Source organism: Cornus florida, unplaced genomic scaffold, assembly GCF_030987335.1.
Source record: "Cornus florida cultivar Cherokee Brave unplaced genomic scaffold, ASM3098733v1 CherokeeBrave_3.0.0_Hap2_Chr05, whole genome shotgun sequence".
NCBI lineage: Eukaryota > Viridiplantae > Streptophyta > Magnoliopsida > Cornales > Cornaceae > Cornus > Cornus florida.
Genome location: NW_026775575.1, coordinates 109,881,394 through 109,904,063, shown reverse-complemented (window position 1 = coordinate 109,904,063; position 22,670 = coordinate 109,881,394). Strand labels below are relative to the sequence as shown.

Sequence of the window (22,670 nt, the reverse complement as noted above, 5' to 3'; positions counted from 1 at the left end):
TCTAACCATTAAGATAAAAAGATTAAAAACAATAATAGTTTATAAAATGCAGAAAACACTCCTATAATATATTTACAGTGCATATCACACCCCTCGTGTACTAAATGATCATTTTTGTCATATTCAGTAAAATATGTATATAAATATAAGGGCAATTTAGTTAAACTATAACTTAAATATGTCAAAAGAGACTCTTTGCACTAAATTGAAACTTTAGGGTATTTTCTGTACATAAGAGGTGCGATATGCACACAATAAGTATACTATAAAGTTATTTTCTGCACTTGATCCATTTAATTATGGGTTAACTTTTAAAATAAAGTTCATATTAGTTCTTCATATTTTCTTTTTGAGTTATATCAAAATATTTTAAATTCATCTTTAAAAAAAAAATTTAATTTAATTTTATATATATTCAAACCTTAAAAAATAACTTAGATAATTTAAAAATAAATAATACATTAATTACATAGAGTTCGGATTTGCAGCCCGTGTAGGCCGGGTGACTCATACCGCAACAAAGGCACTGTGAATTTAGACTTAAATTTTTAAATAAATGAATAACGCTAACCAATTATCGCAACTAACATGGAACAAGGGAGCCAAAAACATTATTTTATGAATTGTAACTTATTACAAATCCAAGTGAAAAACGGATAAAATGCTTCGTCACTCTCCCTAGGACATGTCTAGCACATGTAATCATAACCACACAAATATATGGATTTTCAAATGAAGAACTAAAAGGACAAATGGACCATAGTATCATAGAAATAAAGGGGGCAAACTGGTAAACTCATGGGATATGTCTGTTCTCTCTCCCCATCACTCTCTGTAGCACCTCTATAATTGTTTGTGTCCACTTTTTAACATGTTTCAGACCAACCTCTCCTTCTAATCTGTGCATATACTCCCATATCTCCCAGAGCAAACCCTTCTCTCTCTCTCTCTCTCTCTCTCTCTAAGCAGACATGGCAAGCGAGCAAGAAAATTCACATGCTTACCATGACACCGACGAGGATGAGGAAGAAGAAGCAGAACAAGAATTAGGAGAATGTGAAGAGGAAGAGAGCTCCCAGCATGGCTGCGAAACCATGTACTCGGCGTGCTTTCCTCGTCGAAGGGGATGCTCACTAGGGAGGGTTTTGGACCCTGGAACTCCATGGATTCAAGAGTGGAACAGGGTTTTCCTCCTGGTGTGCGCCACCGGCCTTTTCCTGGATCCTCTCTTCTTCTATGCGCTCTCCATAAGCGAAAACTGCATGTGCTTCTTCGTGGATGGCTGGTTTGCCATCACTGTCACCGCTCTCCGGTGCATGACCGACGCCTTACACCTATGGAACATATGGCTGCACCTCAAGATGTCCAAGCGGACTTTTGCCATCGGAGGTGAGGATAGAAGCCGGCTACACGACACCAGTGCCCGGAAAGTGGCTCTCCGGTACCTCAAGGCCAAGAAGGGCTTCTTCTTTGATCTCTTTGTCATCCTTCCTCTACCCCAGGTGAGAATTCTTGATAATGATATATAATTATCATGCACATACACATTCATCAATTTAGCACATCATCATCATAATGATCCATCATATGATGTTCATGAGTTTTCGTTGTCATGGGCTATGGTGTTACAGCTAAGCTAGAGATGCTGTTGTTGTGGCTGAGGGCTTTTTGTACACTTGTACTATTACAGGAGACGACAAATACATGCATGGTCATCACTTGTTTTATGCATGCTAGCTAACATTTCTGGATGAACATGTGATATAACTATGTCTTTTCTTCACCTGTAGAAAGGGTATACTGCGGATGTAAATCTGCTGGGCTTTTGTGGATTGAATTAGTTTCGAAGAACTCCATGGAATATCCTCTTTTCCTAGAACTGAATATATATATACATATAATTAGTGTGGTCCTTAATGAAGACAGTGTTTTGTTTTTGAAACTCAAAATAGAACATGGCCCTTAATGAAGACAATGACATCTTCATTATTTTGGCCATCAAGTATAGTGATAGGAAACCACGAATTTAAAATAATTGAATTCAAGGTTGTATATTTTCAAGTATGTGTAATTCCAATATATGAGTTTGCTCCAATGAGTAAGTAGCATCGGGTAGGGTTGGATTTATCTTGATCGAGAGCAAATAATTCTTTGAGGGGGTGTATGTCAGCATCAATTAGAATATATATATATATATATATATATATATATATATATATATATATATAAGAAATTTAATAAAAATATTTAAAAAAAAGTAATGACAAGATATTGGGGAAAAAGGTTACCAAAAAGATATTGTAAAAGAAAAAAGACTGTAGAAATGTGAATTATGCATGAACGGTCATTTTCTAAGATATATATATATATATATATATATATATATATATATATATATATATATATAAAAGCCGAAGTCTCACTAGTAACCTATACATCAGCACAGTTGAAATCAATTTTGACAGCCTCACGATGTTGTTGGATTGATTTCCATAAACGCCACGGAATAGAAGTGTACTGACCAGAATTCAAGTATATAAAGAAGAAAAATTACATCATATATGAGAGACATCTTATGCACAGAGATTCATATTTTTAAAAGACAAAACTTTTATGGTTCAAAGAAGGAAAAATTTATTGTATGCTCAAATTAGTGGGAGACTTTTATGACTTGTTTAGTAGGAGTGAAGGAAGAAAGGGGTGTGGAATGAAAACAGAAAGGAATAAACAAATTTTCTTTGTTTGGCATAGATAATATAAGAAAAGAAATGACATATCATCCTTCATTATATAAAAATTTGATAGGGGAGGAAAAGTGGATTACTATAGAAGTATAAAATACCTCACTCAATCAGATATATTGTCTCTTACTAGGACAGAGGTTCTCATTAATATTGAGTTGAATTCCAGACAAGAAAAGTAGGTACCTGTATCAGAAAAGAGTAAATAGGGAGGTCCTCATCCATTAATTTTGCTTAATCATGTCACTATTTACCATATTCAATAAATGAGACCTGAGATCACGGTGAAACTCATTGTAACATTTTCTGTCTGAAAATTAAACCAAAGAGGAAAAAATAAAAATAAAAATAAAAATAAAAATAAAATAAAATAAAATTGTGGTCATCAACTCTAGCTGTATTAGATTAAGGCACTTTTAGCACAAAGTAGAATATATTTTTCAGAAATTTTCAGGGGCAAATTTTCAAGAAACTTTAGACTATCTGTTGCACATGAACAGAGGAGAATGCTTATATGAATTCGAAGTGGCATTTTTCCTTTTGACAATTCAAGTTATCATTTACTTTCTACTTGTGGTATATATATATATATATATATATATATGCACACACAAAATATGACTGTAATGGTCTAACTGAATTGAAATAATTCAGGTTGTACTATGGGTAGCAATCCCTGCATTGTTGGAAAAGGGTTTAACGACAGCAGTGATGACAGTGTTGTTAATAATGTTTCTGGTCCAATACCTCCCAAAAATCTATCACTCTGTTTGCCTCTTACGCCGAATGCAGAACCTCTCCGGCTACATTTTCGGCACCGTTTGGTGGGGAATCGCTCTCAACCTCATTGCATATTTTGTTGCATCACATGTAAGTCCATCTCTCAGCTGTCTTCCTTTTTCATGCATATATATGAATGAACTTCACTTTAAATTAAAGTTAATTGATGCGATATATCATATATATTGATATATATCTATATTGTGTTGGTGAGAACAAAATCTTCACTAGTGGTTTTTTTTGTCTGTAAAAGTAGGAATATTTAGGATTTGATGCATTAAAGTTATCTTTTATCTTCAAATCAAGCACTAATGTGCTCGTGAATTTCCTGAGTTTGTGACCAATCGTAAAAAGTGGAATAACTTAACTGACAAAAAATATGAACAAAGCATAAAAAGAAGAGGCAGAAAAATTTGCGACGGGCGCTGTGCATGATCGTGATACACGTGTACTACTTGATAACCAAATAATTTTGTTACCAATTTTGTAGAATATATAGGTCTACATACAACTCGATTATATATATATATATAGAGAGAGAGAGAGAGAGAGAGAGAGAGATGATTCAACTTGACCTATCTATAAGAACTTTATTAAATAATAATAATCATAATAATATAGTTTTGGTCCACACAGAACAGAACGAGAGTTAGTTCATTGAGGACATTTGCTTTCAAGGAATTTTTCTTTTTTAGTATTATACTCCTGTTAATTTTTTCTTATTGAATTATATACTAATATAATTTCACTATTATCTTATTGAAATTATTAAAAAATTCAATATTTCCTTCACTGGCATAACTACATAAGTTTTTGATTCGTTCTAATGTGACTTAAAGCTTACCCTGCAATTTTATCCAAGCCCCACGTGAATTGAGATTGTTAAGATTGGTTGTTTTGTATTCTGTTCAACTAACTCACAAACACGTGGAACCTACCATCCGACCTGAATTTACTTTTTGATTTCAAAGATAATAAATTTTTGGAGAAATATTTTTACATAATTAATTTGTTTAATAATGTGCGCGTTTGTGTCTGCGCGCGTGTATGTTGTGGAAGCATTTTTTGTTTTTTTTTTTTATTTTTTGCAGAGAATTACTTTCGGGATCATCAAAATGACTTCTAAAGTCTTTTCTACAATGTAGCTCTCATGGTCTTATGATTAGGAGAAGATGAATGAAACTGATCCAACTTAATTCTTGTCCAACTTTCTCATAAAAAGAAAAAGAAAAAAAAAAAAGCTTCTTTACAATGTGTACATGTTTTCTTTTTGTCATTCTTTTTCACACTTGATAGGGTCTAATATTAATGATGAGTGAGAAAGCATTAGTAATAGCATCAGGTATTGTGTTAGTCATTCAACTCTAGAGAGACACGTCAGGTTTTTAATTGGCCATCTATGAAAAGAGCGGTTGAGACTTGAGACTCGTCCGTTGCTATCAAAAAAAGAATGTTGGGCCCATTTACACTTGGTACCTGTGGCTGTGGGGAGTTCGTTGGCCGGCCAGTGTGTGGACCAGCCATTGGCGACCCACCCCACAATTTGACCATACAGGATGTTCTGGTGATTCCGCGCTCATCTTCTAATAATTACTTAGACAAAAAAAAATTACAAATGATTTGGCTAAGAATGATGTAAAACTTACGTGAGAGTTCAACATGGACACAATCAAAAGCTCTCGTGTCTAGAATTTCCTCTCTCTCATTCAGTCTCTGTGCTTTGCGCTTGAAGAATATTCAAATTTCCAATTAAGTAATGTGCATGCAGGCGGTGGGAGCATGCTGGTATTTGCTAGGGATCCAAAGGGCTGCAAAATGCCTGAAGGAGCAATGCAGAGGAGCAAATATTGGTTGTTCACCAAGAATATTGGCCTGTCAAGACCCCATTTACTATGGAGCAACCGACTTGGTGAGAGGCCGAACAAGACTGGCATGGGGGGAGAACAAAGAAGCAAGGTCTAAATGCCTAGAAGGTGACGATAAATTTGATTATGGAGCTTATAAATGGACTGTTCAACTTTTTACAAACGAAAGCCGTTTGGAGAAAATACTCTTTCCCATTTTTTGGGGCCTAATGACTTTGAGGTAGGTAATTCTTTTATCCCCTATTCTGGTGTACTATTACTACTATTGCAGTACTAAAGTTATATGTCTTGTTCTTGCTGGTATCAGTCTGATATTGTGTGTTTGTTGTTTGACACAGTACATTTGGGAATCTGGAGAGCACAACAGATTGCTTAGAAGTTGTTTTCATTATCATTGTTTTAACCACTGGGCTCCTTTTGGTCACTATGTTGATTGGAAATATCAAGGTACGAAATCTTTATTATGTAATTTGAATCACAAACACAATCACAGAGATCATAACATACTATGCTTCTTAGTGGATGACTATCAATACAATCCATGATAAGTACAGAGATCCAGCATGTAATTCATATAAAACAAATGATGATTTATTTATTTATATGAAGTGCTTATTTTTGTTCCATTTATATATGATCAGGTCATGTTTACTTGGTGATGTGGTCATCATTTTTAATTTTTTGTGTATGGGAATTCAGGTGTTTCTGCATGCAACCACATCAAAGAAACAGGCAATGCAGTTGAAGATGAGGAATATAGAGTGGTGGATGAGGAGGAGACACTTGCCAACAGGTTTCAGGCAGAGAGTGCGAAATTATGAGCGCCAACGCTGGGCAGCAATGCGTGGAGTGGACGAATGTGAGATGATTCGGAACCTCCCTGAAGGCCTTAGGAGGGACATCAAGTACCATCTCTGTTTGGACTTGGTGAGGCAGGTAAAAACATATGATACCAACTTCAGCTGGTACCCTGACATGACCAAAAGGACCATTTGAGTGACTATACATAATTGCTGATATTATGTTGGCATAAAGTGTTATGGACATCTTCATTACAGTTTATCTGCAAGATTTGAATATTAAGGGGTTTAAAATCTTGAGTGTGTTTGCAAGTTCTAATTATTTTAGATCTGTTTCAGGTACCCTTGTTTCAACACATGGATAACCTTGTCCTAGAGAATATCTGTGACCGCGTGAAGTCACTCATTTTCACAAAGGGAGAAACAGTGAGTTTCCAATTTAGAACTTCAAGTTTGAATGTTAATTACAATACTTGAAGTATTACTATGAGATGATTCTAAAGTTGGGAAATAATTTAAGTTAGTAAATTTATTTTAGAAGCTTAATTAGAGAACATTGTACATCGAACACTTATTGATCATGTTTGAGTCTTATTTAGATAACCAGAGAGGGTGATCCAGTTCAGAGAATGTTGTTCATAGTAAGAGGCCATCTACAAAGTAGCCAAGTACTAAGAGATGGTGTAAAAAGTTGCTGCATGCTAGGCCCTGGAAACTTTAGTGGTGATGAGCTTTTGTCATGGTGCCTCAGACGGCCTTTTGTTGAACGGCTACCACCATCTTCATCCACACTAGTCACCCTCGAAACCACAGAAGCATTTGGGCTAGAAGCCGAGGATGTGAAATATGTTACTGAACATTTCAGATACACATTTGTTAATGAGAAAGTTAAGAGAAGTGCGAGGTACTACTCTCCGGGGTGGAGAACTTGGGCAGCTGTGGCGATTCAGTTGTCTTGGAGGAGGTACAAACACCGGCTGACACTCACTTCGCTGTCATTCATAAGGCCGAGAAGGCCCTTGTCGCGGTGTTCTTCACTTGGGGAGGACAGACTCAGGCTTTACACAGCTCTATTGACTTCACCAAAGCCAAATCAGGATGATTTTGATTTTTGAAATCAATCAAAAGCTGTACAGTATGATTTGTGTGTGAAACTATAATAGTAATAATCATGTGTTAGTATTATGTATCATGTTCTTTCATTATTTCATTTTTGTTGAGACACAGGCTTGGTTCTGAATTATGAGAGTAAATTTGCAAACCTTCAGTTTACATGGATTGAATGGTTAATGATAGTTGATAGTGAATTCTGACTTTTGTAGTTGGGTGATGCTTCAATCATGGATCTTGAAGCTCGAATGCAATGGGTATTTAATAATTGTATTTATGCTCAGTTCATTAGATGTAAGGCACTTTTACAGATTAACCAAATTGCTTCGTCTGTCTGTGAAGCCCTATTTGTGCGAGTGAAATTTAATAGAAGTTTGTGCGCGCGCATGAGAAATTAATCGAATTAGAAAACTTAATAGATAAAAGGGTGAAACGCCTAAACAAACAGAGAAAATGGCACACCGGTCATTTCTTTACTGATAAAAAGAAGTCAGAGCAAAAGAAATTAGAGCCGTAGAAGAGTTTGTTACTGTTAATATGGCCCTTCCTAAATATAAAGCATATTACAACTTTAATTATTAAAAAAAAGCATATTACAACTTTAATTATTTAAAAAAAAAAAATGAAGAAGAAAGTATTGTCACCCTAAAACCGCTGCCATAAGATTTCGTCAGTTTTGAATTCATCTCAAAGACTCGTATACATTCAGAGATTTAATTAAACATCTAAATGGAGTATTCGCCTCTTTGTTTTTTTTCCTATTGAAGTTTTCATAGGTGCTTTTGATTCTGGGTTTCGTAATGCTTTAGTGATACCATGTTATCACTACAACAGAGTCAATTAAATTTTTCTCCCTCAATTGTGAGATGATTTATATTCAGTTTGAATTCCAGTCGTTGTAACAATTGTTTCATGTTTTCTAAGCTAACTTGTTTTTTCAAGTTTAGCTTTAAATTTGTTTCCCTGTGTGTGTTCCGTTGCCTTTATGGACTTCAGCCTGTCTTTATGTAGTTATCTTTCTTGTTTATAAAATTTTCATTTAAAAGAAAAAAAAAATTACAATATGGATTTAACTGTTTATGCCCCAAAAGCTAGAAGGGTTTGTTAATAAACTACGTTATAAATTAATGTGAAAGTAGCGAGTTTGTTTATTTTGTTGATTGTGTGCCACGTGTTGAAAGAGGATTAGTTTCACCCATCTAGTCCACCAAACAAGAAAATACTAATTTGGATTTTAGTTTAAGATGTCTCCTCAAAGCCTGAGTCACATGATTATGATGAACAAAAATGAAAATACTTGGTATGAGACTAGAGAAAAAAATAATAATAATAATAATAAAATAAAAATTAACGGTATGTACAGTACGTTCGTTTTGCAAAAGGGAACCAATGAAACTCATCTCATTTTTTGCAGGGAGTACCTAAAGAAAGAAAAGACCAATAGCTTACACAATCAATTTCCAACAAGCTTCCTCACCTTTGGAAAATAATAATAATAATAATAAATTAATATTCAACTAGCTGTATGCTATGTTTGTTCGTATTGAATTGATGACTTGAATTAAAAATTAAAAAAAAAAATAATTCTATCTTTATACTAATTTTTTTTTTTTTAAATTTTAAATTCTTATATATGTGCTTTCAAACGCAATATATATATATATATAAATTCACATTCACACTGCCCTCACAATTAAGGCAGTGAATGCAATATGTGGTGGTCCGTTGGGATCGATACATTTGGTGTCTGTTGGGATCGATACGTGGGACGTTGCTAGACATTTGGTGTCCGTTCCGTAACAAGGAAGGAAGGTGGGTTACACTTGCACCTCATTGTGACAGAAAATTTGCTTTTGAAAATGATGTAACACATGCATACACTTCACAGACATGTACATGTATATTTTATTATATATGTATATGTGCACGTATAGTAATTTTTCATTCTTTAAAATTGAGATTCCTTGTCAAGGCTTCCTTACACGGAGGGTTTATTCACAGACACCCCGTAGGTCACGCTATGGATCTTCTAAATGAGAATTGAATTCTCTTCTATACAAATATTTGTACTTTATTCTGCATCGGTAACAATATTATACTTATCAGTTAAGAATGTAATAATACTATTACATTGCCCGCTGCACGTCCCTTTGGTAGTATCAAATTTGACATGTATGAGTTTACGGAACAACACAATGCTTATATGCATCTTTCATGCTATTAAGAGTTTAATAACCCATGCTGATAATTTAGAATGAACATTTAGAATTATTTACATGTTTGATAACAGTGTGGCCCCCAACATTTTCAAAATTTTGAAAAATTTTAGACGAACTTTCAAATGCAAGGTCCTTTATACATAAGGTTTTGTATTGAAATTTTTATTAAAATGAGATAATAAACACAAAATGTATTAATGTTGAAAACACAAGAAATAAAATCCGATTTTTGTGTTTTATAAAGAGCACAATCTAATTTACATAAAAAATAAAAAAAAAAAAATTAAAAATATTCTACACAAGTTAGTCACAAAAATCAAAATTCAACTTAATTAATATTACAATAAATGTGATCGTCTTACATTTTGAGCTGCAAAATTGTGAATTAAAGTACTCCAATTAAGTTTCTCCAACATATATGGTCTACGTAGATTGATTTAATCAACTTTAACTTATCTAAGCAAATGCAACTGTAACTGGGATAGTCAATAATACTCTATATCAGGGGCGGAACCAGAAATTAAATTCAATGGGGCACAGTATAAAAAATAAAATAAATAATAATAAAATAAAATAATAAAATAAAATAAATTCAATAATCACAACAATAAATAGAGATTCTATAAATTAAGAGACAAAGAAGAAAAATTACTCAATATAATATGTCAATCAATGAGTAATTTAAGAAAGATAAATAATTAACAAAAAAATTAAAAAGAAAAGAAAAATGATAGAATTTTGAAAGGGGAAAAAATTTGTAGTTTGATTCAAAAAGGAAATTTTGACTTTTTAAAAAGAAATTAAACGAATGAATTTAAAGAGTAAAAAAAGAAAGAAATACAAAATTTAAGAGATAATTTTAGAAAATAAAATTTTTAGGTGGGTTATATGAATTTAATCGCATATACATGTAAAATTATATAAATTTAGTATATATATTATAGTAAACGGGGTCAGGACAGGGAGGCACGTGTCCCCTGGGTATACATTGGCTCCGCCCCTGCTCTATATGCAATCCAAATATTTGGAAAACAATAACCTAACCTTTTTATAACATTTAATATCTCAAGACTTGTAACTTTGAAATAATTTTGTCCCATCAATATCAGAAATCATGTAATGTTTTCAGAAATTTTCAAGGTGTTTTTTGGAGAATGTGACAGTTAATTGCATTCACAAGTTAAAAATTTTGGTTGTTTTAGACTAGGTTTAATCGGAGCCTACCATGCATGCACATGAGTCCAAAAATAATATAATAAAAAAATTTATGAGTTTAAATATAGAATTTTTTAATTTTGATAGAAGGGGACAGAAACAAATTATTGTTATTATACAAATGGTTGTATTATATATATATATATAATACAACCATTTGTATAATATATATTATAAGTAGGTATATTTATAATACAACCATTTGTATAATATATATTATAAGTAGGTATATTTATATATATATATATATATATAATACAACCATTTGTATAATATATATTATAAGTAGGTATATTTATTACCATAAAAAAAATTTAAATTATTTATTACCATAAATTTACATAATATATAAATATATATATTTTTTAAATTAAGAAAATTATGATCATGTATGCATATTACTATATTAGTATTATGATTGCCTTCAAGCCCGTCCCTAATATAACAACCCCATGCCAGAGCATCCCACCTCGTATTATATATATTTGATTGTATGTGTATATATATATATATATATTATAAGTAGGTATATTTATTACCATAAAAAAAATTTAAATTATTTATTACCATAAATTTACATAATATATAAATATATATATTTTTTAAATTAAGAAAATTATGATCATGTATGCATATTACTATATTAGTATTATGATTGCCTTCAAGCCCGTCCCTAATATAACAACCCCATGCCAGAGCATCCCACCTCGTATTATATATATTTGATTGTATGTAGTTTAGATTGTATGTCAAGGTTTTGTTAGTCAGAACAGGGTGGTGGCCTGACAATCTGACATACTGACATCCAACCCAACTAAGAAAAGCAACGTGTCACCGACACATTCGTGTCGGCAACGAAATCTTCCCAATACCTACCTATATTACTTTGATTTGATTACCATCTTTCACCGCCCATTCTATTATTCATTCATTTTTCTTCACACACACATCAAAAAACAGAAACAAACGACACATTAAAACAAATCCATCAAAAAACCAGAAACCCAATTTAAACTTCTCCTTCGCCACCTTTCTCTCCCTACCATCCACCCTCTTTCTCTCTCTCTCTCTCTCTCTCTCTCTCTCTCCCCCTCAATCCCTAGCTAGCTCCTTTCACATATTTCATACTACACGAACCTCTCTTTCTCTCTCTCTCTACAATATATTTTGTTTCATAATTTCTCTCTCATTCTCGAATCTAAAAAGAAAAGGATCTCTGCCTAGGATTAATTTTAATAATTAGGATAGACTGATCATACGTGCGAATTAATGGGGCGTGGTCTCTTTGCCTGCTTTGGCAGAGGCTCGTCCTCGTCCAAGAACGATTCTTTAGAAGCCACCACTGCCACTGCGGACATCTCTGCGGAGGAGCAGAGGAGGGGTGGGACGGTGGTGGTGGAGCTGTTCTCGTCGCAGGGCTGCGCCACCTCGCCTGAGGCGGAGCTGCTGTTGTCGAGAATTGGGAGGGGTGATTTTGAGCTGGAGGTGCCATTGATCGTGTTGGCATACCACGTGGACTACTGGGATTACACGGGGTGGAAGGACCCATTTGGGTCCAGTCAATGGACGGTCAGGCAAAAGGCTTACGTGGAGGCCCTGAATTTGGACACCATGTTTACACCTCAAGTGGTGGTCCAGGGTAAGGCCCAATGTGTTGGCACCGATCAGGACGCTGTCCTCTCCTGCATTGCATCTGCACCCAGACTCCCTGCTCCCACTTTCCAGGTTAGTAAATTAATTTTTTTTTTTTAGATTTATTTTTAATGTTAATTTTTTATTAATCTGAAGTAGTCCATCTTAAATTGGTTATGGCATTAATATGAAGTAATAGATTTACACAAAAATTTTATACTAATTATTTTTAACTCTAAAAACGTATCCCCTAATAACAATCAATTATATGTCATACCTAATGTCCTGTATAACTTTTACAAATCTACTTTATTAAGTTTACTTTGTGACAATCATGACAACTTTTACAAATCTACTTTATTAAGTTTACTTTGTGACAATCATGACAATTAAACCTCACGGCCCAATCTTCCTCAATTAGAAAAAAAATAATAATTTTTCCCTATATTTCACTTTTCCATCCCGTCAATAACAAAACAAAACTTTCACGCCCCACCGAGAACTTATAATAAATAATAAAAATAAGATTTAAGTATGTAAAAACTACATGATTAAAATATATATCTAATTAGTACATATTTATCTCATTATAATAGAATGTAAAAGGATAAAAAATCTTAAAAAACCCTAGAATCTACTGTATGATTAAAAGTGATTAATCAAACTATGTTTATTAAAAATATATATATAAATAAATAAAAGATGGTCGAGCCATTCTTACCTTGCAGCCAGTTACAAATTCTTCTCTATTGCACCCTAGAAAAGTAGGAAAGAAAGAGGCGTAAAGGAATGTGAGAGAACTAAGAGAACCGTGAGTGGGAAAGGAGGAGGAGAGAAAAATATGCTTACATGGCAGTGTAAAAGTACTGTGTAAAATACACAATCCTTTTGTACATTGGTGATGTGACAGTATATCTTAAGGAAAGGAAACTGCTAGAAATGAAAAAAATATTTACAAATCATATGTGACAGTAAAGGAATGTGAGAGAACTAAGAGAACCGTGAGTGGGAAAGGAGGAGGAGAGAAAAATATGCTTACATGGCAGTGTAAAAGTACTGTGTAAAATACACAATCCTTTTGTACATTGGTGATGTGACAGTATATCTTAAGGAAAGGAAACTGCTAGAAATGAAAAAAATATTTACAAATCATATGTGACAGTGTTATATTTTAGACTGCTGGAAATGCTCTCATTATTAGAGTTACCCACCAAATTTACTTGTCATTTATGATTTAGCACAAGGGATAAGTTCCTATACTCCATTACAAGAAATTAGTATTTTGGAATTAGAATAAAACAAATTTAATTTCACATTCTATGGAACTGAATTAATTTTTTTTTATATAAATATTGATTAATTTCTACCTAATTGAGTTAGAAAACTAACCATAATGAACATTTTATATATAAAACAGGCAACGTTTCAAAGGCCTACACCAGAGTCCCTGCAAGTATCCCTAACAGGAGCTTTGAGGACAAAGGTGGACAATCAGGGTGCGAATGTGATGGTGGCTCTGTACGAGAATGGTTTGGTGACTGACTGCCCCAAGGGGGAGAACAAAGGGAAAGTCCTGGCCAATGACTTCGTGGTTAGGAAGCTCGAAAAGCTCTGCTCTGTCAAAGATATCTCTGCCAAGAAGACTGTAAACGGAACTGTTAATTTTCCTCTATGGGAAAATTTCAATAACAGCAAATGTGGCGTCGCTGTCTTTGTTCAAGACAGCTCTCATCATATTTACGGTTCGCAGAAATTTCAGTTGCCGGACAATTTATAAGCACTGCTACTACTAGATTGTATGTTTTTCATGGTAGCTGCTATTATTTAGTATATGGCTTGTTATTTTTCTGATCACCAAATTTCAGCCTATATTTCTGGTTGTTATTTAGATGGCTTGTTCTGGTTTAGGTTCATAATGTTTTTCTCTTCTTTTTTTTTATATTATTTTTTTCTCTTTGTTTTTGAGTTTATGTTTAGGAGATTGGAAAGAATTTTTAATGACATGGAGTTGCTTTCGAGGTTTGGTACTAAACTGTATGTGTCTTTGAAATCTCTATGCTTGTGTTGGGAGAGCAAGAGGATGGGCGATTTTCATAGTTGGTTTTTTATTTGGACGAATTGCAAAAAACCCTAAATATGTTTAGCAAGGAACTCTCTCAACTATATTGAGGGGCATTTTAATTGACACCCATCCCTATCTAATTTTTTTGAACGAAATTACCCTCTTCGTCAACAGTTATTTTTATTTAATTTTTTTTCTCTAAGATGTGAAGAAGTGCACAACAAATTCCATCAAATTTACCTTAAAGTTTAACGCATTACTTTGGAAAGGCAGAAGAAGACAAGAAGATATGCAAGCTTAAAAATCCGTAGCTTCTTTTCCCAAGGTAGCTGGTTGAAGATCGCTTCTTTTATTAAGGTAGCTGGTTAAAGATATCGGTCACATCTACCAAATGTCATTTCTGATTGTACCTGATCGTGGGGTTACCCTCAAATCATATGAGATGAAGATCCAGAAACATGGTTTTCAAGGTGGCTCTTAGATGTCCAATTTTCCATGGGATAGCCTTCTCACTCTAGAATTCTAAACAAATAAGCTCTCCACTTCCAAAATAATATTCTACTAGTTCTGCGGCTTCTACCTCCCATCTAAATATCTAATGACACTAAATTTATGAGTGTCACACCAGCACCATTGGGAAACACTCGAGCATTAAAATCCCGAACTTTTCTGCGATGTCATACAAGTATCAATGAGGGAGAATCTGTTAGCCAAAGGCTCTGAATGGGAATAACTGTGTGCGGTTAGAGAGAGTAAAAAATATATATATATATTGATAAAGAGGGTAATTTCGTTCAAAAAATTTAGATAAAGATGGATGTTAGTTAAAATGCCCCCCTCAATATAGTTGAGAGGGGTTTCTTGTTAAACATATTCACAAGGGGTGTTTTTTTACAAGCAAGTGATAGTCAAGGGAGTTTTTTTGCAATTCACCCTTTTTTATTCTTGGCATTATTGCTAAACATCTTATATATTTAGACAAATAAATAAACCGATCCATTTGCCCCTATATTTACATTGGAATTCAAACTGAAATTCAATTTTTGACAAATTTGAATTGAGACTCCGAAATTGAATTTGAGGCTCAAATTCATGCAATCAGACACATCAATTATAATAATAGAAATCAGCTTCAATTTCCTGGGTTGTCATTCTAAAGTCAAATATAATTTATTACCAAAAGTTGCATCTTATCCAAACTCAAAAAATGCATTGTGATATCTGAATCACAAGTGTTGTTTGGCCGGAAAGAAAATTCATGTTCCTCCAGGGTCATAGCGTTCTGCCACAATACATTTTTACAGATTCACATTCATGCAGTAGGTGTGTGTATGTGTGTGTATGAGAGAGAGAGAGAGAGAGAGAGGGTTTCTCTGCCAGACAAGAAGCAGTTTGTTGAGTCTCTAGAGAGTAGGGACCCTCAATAGGGTCCCCAGAAACTCAAAAAGCATATAACCCTTAAGGGTTCTTCTGGAGCTCTATGCTTTACACTGCTTCTGTTAACTTTCTTTGATGCATCAAATGCACCCGAAAGGAGGCTTGCTTGAGTGGTTGATGACCATACCTCACTCCAACTGTGATTAATAGCGAATAATTTGGACACGAATGTATGATCTTTGAGTCCAAATGCAGCTCCAAGAGCAACAACAACACATGCCTTCTTGAGAAGCTTCATTTCCAAGTCCAAATGCACCCAAATTAAAAGTATGAAAACTCTCAATTTAGCATGTAAAGGTAGAAGATGATTAGATGTTTGTTGCAAAAGAGTGAAGGTATTAGGGTGAGACAAAAATGGTGCTTTGTAAAACAAAACCACCAGCAAAAACCAGGAACTCAGAGAGAGAGAGAGAGAGATTAGCTACTTAAGCGTGGCTTTAGTTTTTCAAGATTACATGTTCTCTTCAGATTGAAAGAGAGACGTTACTTTTGGGTGGCCTTAGTTTTGTCTTCATGTCCTATAAAGTTGAGTTGGGGGATAAGTGTGATGCAGTGAACAAGAACCTAAGGTACATTGTTCTCATTCCCATGCCATCTTTATCATTTTGTGTGATGGGACTCATGGGTCATTTCACTATTGGAATAGTTATCCCCACATCTCCCAGAAAAGGTCCCAACTGCCAAACCCTTCACGCAAGTATTTCACCCTTAAAATTTAATCCAATCTTAGAATTTCTCCATAATTTAGACTAACAGCCACAGGTGGCAATATAATTCAAGATATTCGCATTCCTCAACGACGATACCACTTTCAGAAGCAAGCTGAAAGGAACCCGAACCCGAACCCGAACCCGAACCCGAACCCGAACCCGAACCAAAACCAAAACCTCCAATACCATAGAATAGCAGTACAAGGTATATAACCCAAAGGTACTCCTATGCAGGTGTTGAGAGGAGAGAAACAACGACAAACCAACCCAACCACTGCCATTAATAATGCATTTAGGTAGAGGTAGAACACATCACAGTACAATTCAACTCAGCACAAGGATCATCTGTTTTCCAAATTGATAGCAAAGCTGTTCATGTGATGCTTGAGCTGATTAACAAAAAATTCTGACAGATGCTCACAATCATAAAATCGACAGAGTATTACAATCATGGATTTAGCTTATGCTATGGTCACTACAATATCATTTTGATAGAAAAGCAAAATCCATTATTTACAAGTAGAAGGGCATATAGCTCAAAGAAAGGCAACTTTATCAACATCCTTTTCAACTCAAGACCAATGACATAAAATGATATATTATTCTTCTTCTCTACATTATGCACTTGACCACCCCCCTCACCCTCCCCCTCCCTTTCCCCTGCCCCTCCATCCTCGTAAGGAACCCAAATACAGAGCACTTGCAACAAAAGCAAACAACACTTTACACCGAATCTACAGCCTCAACCTGCTGCCGGGCCAGGTATTTCTCCCTTCGCTCTTTCTATAAAAAAGAAGAAGAAGATGTTTAGAAAAAAAGAAAATGAAGAGAGTTGTGAACATTAACTGTGCCTGTAAAGACTGATATATTGTATAAAGAAGATTACCCATTCATCTATGACAAGCCCTTCTCCAACAACTCGTGGACCAGTGTCTGGTGGAGGTTTTTTGCGAGTTTCAAGTGCAGCCTCAGCTTCAGCCAACTGACGCTTCAGTTTTTCCAATGCCTAGATAAAGACAATCATTATGCCATTATTAGAAATTAATGAATACATTGCCATACAAACTATTAAAATTATTTGGTTTCTACTTACAGGACAGGGGCGCTCCGCGTCCAAGAATACAACACGCAAAATTCGCTCAACAGTCACTTGATCCTTTTGCTCATCGAACTGTATGGAAAAAAAAAAAAAAATCAAGCAACAAGAATGTAATTCAGCATTGCTACACAACTTCACAGCAATAGGAAAAACTTGCACACAACCACAAATTACAAGTCAAGCATATGATTAAGGTGGAAATGCCTACGACAGGTTACCAATCTAATCACATCCAGAGAAATATGAAGTTAAAAGACCAAAAAGTAGTGGGAAAAAGCACTGTAAAGTAAATAAGCTCAAAATTAGACTTGATTTGCAAAGACATTAAAAATTAAATAGAAAAGACAAGTAGAATAATCTCAAAATTAGAAATTTTCAAAGGAACAATACTATTAATTTAGCTAAGAACAATTTCTTCAAAAAGTGATGATGCAAGTCATCTTAAATGACTTGAATTCTAGGGCTGAAAATTGAGAAGTTGTGTATTAAGTAGCGTATATAAGGGAAACAACATGTTTAATCAGCTCAGCAAAAGAAGTCAATTGTTGATGCCTGCACTGACCATTGCTTTGACCTTTCACATTTAACTGTTGAACAGGAGCATTCTGGACTGTCAAAGCAGTGGGAGCAACCTGGTGTGGTTGCTGGTTTTTTTGATGTTGGGGTGAAGAAGATTTATTTTGCTACCTAATTGGAGTGGAGGTTAGGAGTGTATCACTGTGGAGGCGGTGGACTCTGAACTTGAGATTGATGGTAGCTTTGAGAGTCGAACTGAAGGCCTTGGATTCAGATTTTGTAGTAATAGGTTCATAAGCAGATTTTTTTTTTAAAAAGTTGAAGAACTTGATGGTCCAAAGAGAGAGTAAGAGAGAGGGAACTAAACTATTCATACATGCTCAATAACCTTGAAAACATTGATGTCAGTGCATCTCTTGCTAAAGCCAAATCAAGCAAGATTCATTGGTCAATGTTTTCAGAAAGTACAGAATGCAATTATGGCCTAACACTATATGGTCGAAGCAAACTCAATCAGTGAATGAGTTAGAGCTGCCTAAGAATTCTGCACCTGAGAAGAGTTATCTTTCTAGCCCAATTTCCAACTCGGCTGCAGAATATTTTAATCCATTTTACCGCTGATAATTATGGTTTCCAAGGCATCTTTAGAAGACCTTCCAGGCCCTAAGCCGTGACTTAAGATTGAGTCAATTAGTCATTTGGTCTCGTGTTTTTTTGGGTGATGCATAGTTCTGTCCTACCTGGGAACTTGTGTTGTTTGTTTAGAAATGTGTTAGGGCAGAACTACGCATCACCTAAATTGGTAAGACAGAACTACACATGACCTAAACTGACTATATTGATTAGCATCATTGTTGACAACCCAATTTCATGTAATGGCTCAATTATTACTTTGTGATGAATTTGATGATACAGGATGCATATGTGCATTAAACAGTTGAATAAAATTCATCAATTGATCAGTCCGTGAATAGAATGCTCACCGTGAATCATGATAACAAAATCTCATTCTGATTATATAAATCAACTAATTAAGGAAAATTTACTGAATTGTTTCTTGAATCTTCAAACATATTATTTATATATTAAACAAAATAAGTAAACCTTAAATTAGTATTTTAGATATTGAACTACAATATTTAGGACTTATTAAATTGCAATCTAATATGTTAATGATTTCAACATACAAAAACAATACCGCATTCATCCCCACAACTCCCCCCACCCCCACACACACACCCCATAAAAATAAAATAAAAAATCTGACTTGTCAAAAAATAAAAATAAAAAATCTTTTTTTTTTTTTTTTGATAAGTAAAAATAAAATAAAATAAAAAATCTAAGGTCATTTTCACCAAATACTATAAGCAGAATTTAAAATTAAAAGTTATATGAGCTGTACAACTCACCAACTCCGGTACATAGTCAACTCCTGCTTTAACCTTCAGACTCATGATCTTAAACTTAACCTTTTTCTTCTGATCTAATTGTTTCTCATTATTCTCCGGTGTTTCCACGAACTTAAACACTGCCAATCAGATTCAGAAAAAAATATGGAATTTCAAACAAAAATAAGAAACTGAACATACAACTCAACTCACGGCCATCCTACTATGTCCCCCAATCAAAATACAAAGTTAGGAACTTTAAGAACGAGATCATTACCAGTTGCAATAATGCTCTCTCCAGGAGCAAGGATACCACCAGGAGGTCGCATGTAACAGCTCTTTGGTGCAGTTGTTTGAAACTAACATGATGAACAACGACTTAGAATCACATTAGAGCAGGTGTGTAGCAAACAGGTCCAATATGCATTTTAAGCAGCCAGGTTTCCATGGTATAAATACAACATAATTGGGACAGTTGAGGATCAAATGTAGAAAAATGTTGTGAAAAAAAAAAAAAAAATCTCATAGATATTCAAATGTCCATAAATAGTCAAATCAATGACTCTTGAATTAAAATGATCTACATGTAAAAATGCAAAAAAAGCTATCATGGGCGGCCACTCTTCCCCAGTCGCTGGACTAAATGAAACCATCTCTAATGAACACTGAAAGGGGTACTCAGGGTCAGAGCTTCCTCACGAAAGACTTGCTCATAAAAAAGAATTTCAAATTTTAGGCATAAAAATAAAACATGTGTTTATATTACATTCTAACACTGTGTCTTAATATGCAACCCATTAACGAACAATTAATAAACAAATTTGTTTAACCAAAATAAAATCCAATACCTTGAAAGCAACATGAGATTTGCTATTATTCTTTATCCTAACAGCGCTCTTCACCTGCTTACCCGGTTCATCTTCAAAATACACAAAGGCAATGCAAACAATCAGCCAACCTTATATGCAGCAGGAGGAGTACACATCTATATATATTTGTTTGCACTTGCGTGTTTCTTAATTGGGAGGGTGAGATAAAAATAATAATAATAATAATAATAATAAAAATTGAATTGAAGGAGAAGATGACATTGATGGACCTCTTAGACTCCAAATTTTAGTTTCTTTCTATTTTCCTACATTCTATTAACAACCAAATGGATAAATGATATACAATTCGACCAAATTAATCATTTTTAATTGTGCCTTAGCAAATGAACCAACAAAATAGAATCTAAAAAAACCAATACTAGTTTATGGATACTGAGAATAGGATTAGTCCTTTCAATCAACTTTATCTATCGACAATCAGCACGAAAACAAAACAAACCAAAACGAAATTAAAGGAAAACGAAAAAAAAATCGCATATAACCAGCACGCACAGGGAAAGTAGAGGTTGTTCGACGGATCGAGACGTAGTCTACGCCTAGCTGGAAGGATCGATCTGGCCACTGAAGAAACCGAATTTGAAGGACGCGTGTTGGATCCGACACCGTCTTGGTGGCTCTGGTTCAGGTTGTGAAGGTTCTGTGTAGAAGAAGAGGACGAAGAAGACGTTCCTGATTGCCAGAACGGACAGAGCTTCCAGAGCTTCCCGTCCGAATTAGATTTGTGGCGGTCTGCTATCGCCATGGTTTCGCCGGAATCTGACCCACTTCCGGTGGATGGATTCTGAATTATGGGTTAAAGGTCTTCAGAGTTTTCAGAGTTCAGGTCGTCTCTCTCTCTCCCTCCCTGGAGTAGTTAGAAGGGGAAAGTGCACGGAAACGGATTGACGGACTCCAGAAGAGGATTTAACTGTAATTTTACTTTACTTCATGCGTTGTAACAACCGAGCACTGAAAAAACTTTTCTGTTTTTCACACTCACACATACACACATGTTCTTCATGCAATCACTCCAATTCATCTGCCTTATATAGATGTACATGAGATCACTTTGGTCCATTATTTTTAAAATATAAAAAACTATTAAAAAAAAGTTCTCAAATTCCGCCCTCGGCCATTGGACCCAGCTTTCTAATCAACTTAAGCACAAAGCTAATTTATAAGTATATTTTAAGGTTATGATTTCTTTCATATTCAACCTGTTTTATGCCTTACTCTTGAATTTAACCCAAATTTATAACCGCTAAAATGTGTGTGTATATGATTTATTCTCATGTCTTATTCAAAATTATAATATTTTTTAAAAAAAATATGTTAATGGTGTCGAATTTTAAAAAGGACTTCATAATTTATTATGAAACGCTTGTATTTCTCAGTCTCACCTACTTAAAACAATAGTGTATTTCCAATTTTACATGTTAGACAATTATAGAAAAAGTTCCTTGACCAGAAATAAGATAAAAATTTGGAACAAATCGGTCTCAGTAATACCCCAGAATGCAAGTTTAAAGTACAAGAAGAGTCTTCTTACTAAAGGAATTGCACCGCAATTACTAGATATGGAGGGGTGGTGTGGTGTGGTCATGAAAAATATCCAATAATGAGGACAAAGTGGTGGTGCTTGGAAGGGCGAATGGAAATGGAGGTAGTGTTGACGCGCCAAAAAAGGACACGTGGATGAGAATGTGGAAGAATTAGGTCTAGTTTTAATGGGGGGGTTTATACACGGCATTTACGTTTATCGGCGAGGTTTGTTGGTGTGGTTTAGTTGGTAGGTAGGAATTAATTAGATAATTAATGTGAGTCCATGTCATTTGGAATTTGAAATTAATGTGACACAAAGTGTGAATGAGGTTGTTATGTATTAGGTGGGTCTGCTCTTTTCATCTTTAAACAATTGGAGTTATTCTATTTGGTTATTGGATGGTTTTTTCTAATTTCTGCCATTCCATGCAATTGTCAAAATTATAATTTATCCAAGTACTTTTATTTAATACTGTGCAAGAAATATAAATTACTATACTTGTACTTGGTAAGATGATCATCCATTCATCCAACCCAAATTCAATGACATTCCGACATCATATTGCTGTGGGGTCTATCATTTTTAACTTTATTTATATTTGGCAAAGCTTTACCCAACTTAGTTCACGGTAAAATGAGTTTTTTAACCAGATATTAAACCGATTTTCAACTTCAATTCAAGAGC

The 22,670-nt window shown here is 34.4% G+C and overlaps 3 protein-coding genes across 3 annotated transcripts; 2 read left to right on the top strand and 1 right to left on the bottom strand.

The window, feature by feature from the left end:
• Positions 1–828: 828 nt before the first annotated feature.
• Positions 829–7,458, top strand: LOC132308513 (cyclic nucleotide-gated ion channel 4). Its single transcript, XM_059806609.1, has 7 exons — positions 829–1,502; positions 3,396–3,611; positions 5,290–5,606; positions 5,725–5,833; positions 6,086–6,322; positions 6,526–6,612; positions 6,786–7,458. The coding sequence occupies exons 1-7, from the start codon at positions 972–974 to the stop codon at positions 7,299–7,301; spliced, it is 2,013 nt and encodes a 670-aa protein (XP_059662592.1). The 5' UTR covers positions 829–971; the 3' UTR covers positions 7,302–7,458.
• Positions 7,459–11,591: 4,133 nt separating this feature from the next.
• LOC132308512 (uncharacterized) lies at positions 11,592–14,394 on the top strand. Its single transcript, XM_059806608.1, has 2 exons — positions 11,592–12,455; positions 13,780–14,394. The coding sequence occupies exons 1-2, from the start codon at positions 12,000–12,002 to the stop codon at positions 14,137–14,139; spliced, it is 816 nt and encodes a 271-aa protein (XP_059662591.1). The 5' UTR covers positions 11,592–11,999; the 3' UTR covers positions 14,140–14,394.
• A 2,570-nt stretch (positions 14,395–16,964) lies between these two features.
• LOC132308511 (vesicle-associated protein 4-1-like) lies at positions 16,965–21,580 on the bottom strand. Its single transcript, XM_059806607.1, has 7 exons — positions 20,957–21,580; positions 20,423–20,493; positions 19,852–19,933; positions 19,596–19,714; positions 17,665–17,742; positions 17,458–17,577; positions 16,965–17,354 (listed from the first exon to the last, which is right to left on the bottom strand). The coding sequence occupies exons 1-7, from the start codon at positions 21,204–21,206 to the stop codon at positions 17,295–17,297; spliced, it is 780 nt and encodes a 259-aa protein (XP_059662590.1). The 5' UTR covers positions 21,207–21,580; the 3' UTR covers positions 16,965–17,294.
• Between the last annotated feature and the right edge of the window lie 1,090 nt (positions 21,581–22,670).